Below are 6,524 nucleotides of genomic sequence, written 5' to 3'. Positions count from 1 at the left end.
GCGCTCAAGGCGGGGTCAGCTAACGAACGCTCAGGTTGTGGCAGCGAAGAACAGGTTTTTTTCCCCCGCCTTTTTGAGGAAGGACTCTATTATTGGCAACAAGCGCGAAATTGCTTTCGGAATTTTAAATTAGGGAAGCAAGCGGCTTCTGGAAGCGAATAGAAAGCTCGTTTGAAGATTCCTCAATCACAGGCCCTCGCTTCCTGCCGATGCGAATATGACAGTCTGAAGCCGTTAAAAAGTTATGTTCTTCAACGTTAGAATGGATCACATAAATTGCCTCTTACGACAATTGATTATTCTGCAACAGACATGGATGTGCATGATTAGTAATCGCCTGGTTAGCATGAGCCTATATATTGGTTGCAGCAGTTTCGTGGAGATAAATTGTGTGTAACAGTTCAATCTCGATAGAATAACGTTAAAGTAACCACCTTCATATCGTGTTAGGCGGCTTTGTTTAAGCGGGGCTTCGTATCTACGCTCGGTGGTCTGTCTCATCATATGGTGTGTGACGACTGGAGTCTAATGGGTTTGTGTGAGATAATAGAGGCAGAAATCAAAGAATGCAGATTAGGCTAGCAAAGGGAATTGACCTGAAAGTGTATCCTCAAGGGGAGCCAGCAAGAGAGAACCATTAACCCTATCGCACTGTACCCTTAAAGATGGAAATTAAATGCACCTTCCAACCCACCCCTCCCTCCATATTTTTGGTAAGGTCGCTAGTGAACCAGAAAACAGAATGCTTGTAGCCTGTTAGTCACAACTGAAACCATGTATAGCATGGTTAGAGAGAAAGACGAAGAGCCTTAATGCCAGGGAGAGTGCTGGGGTTGGCGAGAGAAATGTGTCTGATCAGAAACTTGGAAACCTGGAGGCAAAAAACGATGTACTACGCAAACGACCCCCCAGCACCCCAGCACTCTCCCCAGCACTCGCCCTGGCCAACCCCAGCACTCTCCCTGGCATTAAGGCTCTTCGTCTTTCTCTCTCGGCGGTTGCACGTTGTGCAGACAACTAACTGCTTCCCATGCTATTTATTTGTGCTTCATAGGGCTTCTACAACCGTACCAGGAAATTGCGCCAGAAGACACGTGCGGAAGAGCAACGTATCTACAACGCCTACGAGAGCCGCCAGCCACGAGGGCCGTATACTGACGTCACCTGCTGCCCAGGCTACATAAGCATCCCCTCTTCGAATCTGCCGTCCAGTCGGCGGTGGCACGTTGTGCAGACAACTAACTGCTTCCCATGCTATTTATTTGTGCTTCATAGGGCTTCTACAACCGTACCAGGAAATTGCGCCAGAAGACACGTGCGGAAGAGCAACGTATCTACAACGCCTACGAGAGCCGCCAGCCACGAGGGCCGTAGTGACGTCACCTGCTGCCCAGGCTACATAAGCATCCCCTCTTCGGATCTGCCGTCCAGTCGGCGGTGGCACGTTGTGCAGACAACTAACTGCTTCCCATGCTATTTATTTGTGCTTCATAGGGCTTCTACAACCGTACCAGGAAATTGCGCCAGAAGACACGTGCGGAAGAGCAACGTATCTACAACGCCTACGAGAGCCGCCAGCCACGAGGGCCGTAGTGACGTCACCTGCTGCCCAGGCTACATAAGCATCCCCTCTTCGGATCTGCCGTCCAGTCGGCGGTGGCACGTTGTGCAGACAACTAACTGCTTCCCATGCTATTTATTTGTGCTTCATAGGTGAGTGCACCAGCATTGTATTTACCTATACTCGACCAAATTTTCCACTGCCTGCCACTGCCGACTGGTTGCCGTGTGATTTTTGTTGACGATGTCGACTGCCACTGCTGAAGTAATGAAAGCCATTGAAGATTTCAAACGCGAAATGCGTGTCGAAATACGCTCAATGAATCAGAGCATAACATTTTGTTCTGACGCTGCTGATGATTTCAAAAATGCTCTATCTGAACTGAAAACTCTGACTGCAGAGGTCAAGAGGACAAAGGAGGAATGTGCTGCCTTAAGGCAGGAAAATAAGGACCTAACTGAGAGGTTAACTAAAGCTGAAGGGAGAATTGTTGAACTGGAGCAATACAGCCGGTTGAATAATGTGGAGATAAAGGGCTTGCCACTCACCGCTAAAGACAGAGCGGCTGAAATAGCCTTGCAAATCGCACAAACCACCAGCATTCCTCTCGACCTTGCAGACATTGACATCGCGCACAGCGTTAAAACCAGAAACAACAAAGACATTAATCTCGTTGTAAGATTCACGACCCGTACGAAAAGGAACCAGTTTCTTGAGGCAGCAAAGAAAGCAACCCTGTCAACCACTGATATTGGTTTCACTGGCCCTGCTCAACGAATTTACGTCAATGAACATTTGACACCAGACAACAAACGCCTTCTTGGTGCCACTATTGCAAGGAAAGGGGAAGTGTCTTGGAAGTTCGTGTGGACAAAAAACGGTAGCATACTCGCGCGAAAGACAGAGACTTCTGATATCGTTCGGATTAACAGTCATGACGATTTGCTAAAAATGACGTAAGGCGACGTCATTACTCATCACACTGATGTTCTTGCTTTCTTGCCTCTAGAAAATGTATCGAGCACTGCACCTCTTTTCACACCTTCACAATTTAATAAACATGTTAGCCTAGATGAAAATAACCCACTCATGTTAATACATTTCAATATGCAATCTGCCATGAACAAAGCTGACCAATTGACACAATTTTTGGCAGGCTTAAAGATATCGTTTGATATCATCTGTTTAACCGAAACATGGTATCGTCATGACACCGATGTTCTGCGAATACCGGGGTATAACTCTTTTTATGTTAACCGTGCTACAAAACGTGGGGGAGGCGTTGCGCTGCTAGCGAAAAACACGTACGCCTGTGAACTGTTATCTGATCACTGCTTCTGTAATGGTGATATCGAAATGCTCACTGTGAAGTCCGCCCGCCAAACGTTTTCTGTTCTTTACCGGCCCCCCCAGGGAAACATAGCCACGTTTTTTGACCGCTTTGAGCGCGAATTATTCTTTTTTAACACAGAAACCTTTATTTCCTGTATAGCGGGAGACTTCAACATAGATATTAACAGAGTAAGTTCTGCACAGCAAAAGCTTTCTGCGCTCCTCGGAGCGACTGGATTCCACAACGCTATCAGTAGTCCCACACGCATCACTGCTACCTGTTCTTCGGCGCTAGACCTTATAGTAACAAACAGTCCCATTACACTCTTTTCGGGCCGGATCGCAATAGATATCAGTGATCATTTACCTGTTTTCTTGCGCCTAGACACACAAATCCGTACGAAGGCAAACGCACAGGCTCGACGGCAACTTATTTCTCAAGAAAGGCTTGAGCAATTTAGGAGACGCATTGCTTTAGTGAACTGGGATCCCGTATACCGAGAAAATACAGCCGAGGGCGCTTACCGCAAATTTCTGCACATTTTTCTATTATTGTACAATGACTGCTTCCCTGTGGTTGACATAACGCCATGCAAAAATGCTCGTAAGCCGTGGATGAACCGTCGCCTCACGCAACTCGTGAAAAAGAAACACAAGATGTTTGCACAGTTCATTAAAACGAGAGATGCGGACGTACTAGCGAGATTTAAATCATTGCGCAATCAGCTGAATAAAGAAATTAGGATAGCTAGAGCCGCTTACTATAACAATTTGTTTGATATCCAGCTTTCTAGAAATCCCAAAGAAAAATGGAGGCGCTTAAACCTAGTTTTAAATAGAAACACACACAGCAGGAACATAACGAGCTTAATAATCGATGGTAAAGAGACCTCAGGTTCATGCCTTGCAAATGCATTTAATAAATTCTTTTCCGAAGTAGGTTATAGCCAATTCAATACCGGAATCGCGAATTTCTTGAGTGACAAGATAGAGGCATCTCTCTTCTTAAGACCAACGGACGAAAGTGAAGTTTTTGCAATATGCCGAAAATTAAGACACCTGCAGTCTTGATGCACATAACATACAGAGCCGACCAATTAAGTACATTCTTGACATAATTACGCCCTGCCTAACCTATATATACAACACCGCACTTATTACAGCTCATTTCCCTACTGACATGCAGCTAGCCAGGGTAGCCGTGATATATAAAAAAGGCGATGCGAACAAGTTGGGAAACTATAGGCCAGTGTCTGTACTTCCGTACTTTTCTAAGGGTTTAGAACAACTGATTCGCATCCGTTTGCAACATTTTCTGCAGAAACATTCCGTAATAACCGACTGTCAGTATGGCTTTACACAAAATAGGTCCACGGAGCATGCGCTACTCGTCCAAAAAGAATACATTTTAAATAATTTTGAGTCACAGCTTCTAACTCTCGGTGTTTTCGTTGATTTCAGTAAAGCCTTCGATTGCCTAAATCACGATATTCTTTTTGCGAAACTAGAGAACTATGGCATACGCGGACATGCTCTCAGCCTAATCAAATCTTATCTGAATTCACGGTCTCAGTATGTGGTGATTAATCATTCCTCTTCACAGATTCTAGGAATTTCGAATGGCGTCCCTCAAGGCAGCATTTTAGGGCCACTCCTGTTTAATATATATATAAATGACATCCCTAATATCAGTAACCACGCAAAATACATTATATATGCAGATGACACCAGCCTATTTTTTTTCTTCCAAAGACGTACAAAGCTTAGCAGACACCGCCAATCGCACGCTCTTATCGCTTGCCACATGGTCATCAGCCAACTCATTAAAGATAAACAAAGAAAAAACTAAAGCAGTACTCTTCCTTCCTAAAGGAAAACAAGTACTTTACCGCCCCTCGTTATACCTCAATGGCAGTGAAATCGAGTACGTGGACACATTCAAATCGTTAGGTGTAACGTTTAGCAGTACGATGACATGGGATGCCCATGTTAATAATATTGTGTTAACGCTTTCTAGAATTGTCGGAATTACTTCACGTAACAGGCATATTCTACCTATCAAAACTAAAATTACTTTATATTATGCATTTTTTTATTCGCACCTTAGCTATTGCCTTCTTGTCTGGGGCCATACAACGGTATCCAATGTCATTAAACTGCAAACATTACAAAAGAAAATGCTTCGTGCAATTGTCAACGGGACGTATGATTCGCCTACTAAACACATTTACCTATATTATAATATTGTACCTTTCAACAAATTATTTGACTACAGATTTACATGTCTCTATAAATCAACGATAAAAAAGGGTGATTCATTTTTTTCTGAAATTGTTCCTATTACATGTCGCCACTCATCATACGACATCAGACTGCAGAGTAGGTTTGCATTACCAAAGTGCAGAACTAACTATGGGTTTTGTATGTTGAGATTTATTGTGCCAAAGTTCCTAAATACCCCTTTGAGTGACCAAGTGAATATTATGTCTTTTTCTTCCATTCGTAAAAGCTTTATTCAGCAATCTATGCTACAGTGATGTAAATTGTGTTTGAACGTACTGTGCCACTCTGTGTTATAGCCTCACGGTCTTCTGCGTCTATTATTGCTGCCAGTTATGAGATATGTTCTGTCAACCTTGTTCTGTAGATGTACTTGTATTCATTTTTTTTTTACCAGTGGTTGTTCTTGCCTTGTGCCTACTGCTGACTTGTAGGGGTGGTGAGGCCCGTCAAGCGGTGCATAATTCACTGCCTTTTTCTCACCATCCCCAGTTTGTATGTACAAACTGAAATAAAGATTGATTGATTGATTGATTGATTGAATATTTTAGTGATAATATAAACAGCTGCCTCTATATTTGCCAGATACTTTGTAGTTGTTCTGGTGAACACGAGCTATAGTCCATGTGTCTTGACTCAGGCTGGAGGGACCGGCATCGAATATGAAGGAATGCCCAGGATTCAAACACTATCTAACCCCGCCGGGGTGGCGCAGTGGTTAAGGTGCTCGACTACTGTTCAAAAGGACGCGGGATCAAATCCCGGCCCCGGCGGCCACTTTTCGATGGGGGCGAAAAGCCAGGCGCCCATGAGCTGTGCGATGCCAGTGCACGTTAAGGAACCCCAGGTGGTCGAAATCTTAGGAGTCCTCCACTACGGCGTCTCTCATAGCCTGAGTTAGTTTGGGATGCTAAGCCCCACAAACCGTCCAAACACTATCTAGCAGACATATGACACATGCCACAGGGACATGACACCATGTCAGGCTAGAATGTGGCCCACATAGTGCAACGCAGGCCCACATGTTCGGGCGCACACAGCATCCATGATACTGGCGAAATTGCATGATGCATGCGTGGACGCGGCACACGCGATGTCGCGTGCAACTTAGTTAGGGGGACAGAGACCACAGCCTATCGGCACAATGTGATAATTTTATTCCTTTATTCGAAGTCTAGGCGGCATTTCGCAGCATTAGCGTGGCCCAAAAGTTTCATCAGTACCATTAGCACTGAAGGCATTTTAGCACGGAGGATATCAAGTGTCGCGGCATCTCTTTCGGAAAATTGCATTTTGCCACATTAGGTTACCTAGTGATGGATATCGCTGTTAAGAACGGCTTTTTACTGGT

General features: G+C 44.6%; 1 protein-coding gene across 1 annotated transcript; it reads left to right on the top strand.

The window, feature by feature from the left end:
• The first annotated feature begins 4,849 nt into the window (after positions 1-4,849).
• LOC146199069 (uncharacterized) lies at positions 4,850-5,534 on the top strand. Its single transcript, XM_084592704.1, has one exon. It carries the CDS (start codon positions 4,864-4,866, stop codon positions 5,428-5,430), a length of 567 nt encoding a protein of 188 aa, XP_084448830.1. The 5' UTR covers positions 4,850-4,863; the 3' UTR covers positions 5,431-5,534.
• Positions 5,535-6,524: the final 990 nt, after the last annotated feature.

This window comes from Amblyomma maculatum, chromosome 2 (genome assembly GCF_055883805.1).
Source record: "Amblyomma maculatum isolate TAMU_Amacu chromosome 2, ASM5588380v1, whole genome shotgun sequence".
NCBI classification, from domain to species: domain Eukaryota; kingdom Metazoa; phylum Arthropoda; class Arachnida; order Ixodida; family Ixodidae; genus Amblyomma; species Amblyomma maculatum.
This window is presented reverse-complemented; position numbering and strand designations above follow the sequence as displayed.

Excerpts from the sequence above, each read along its gene's own strand:
- LOC146199069 (XM_084592704.1), top strand. The coding sequence starts at position 4,864 with ATGACATGGGATGCCCATGTTAATAATATTGTGTTAACGCTTTCTAGA.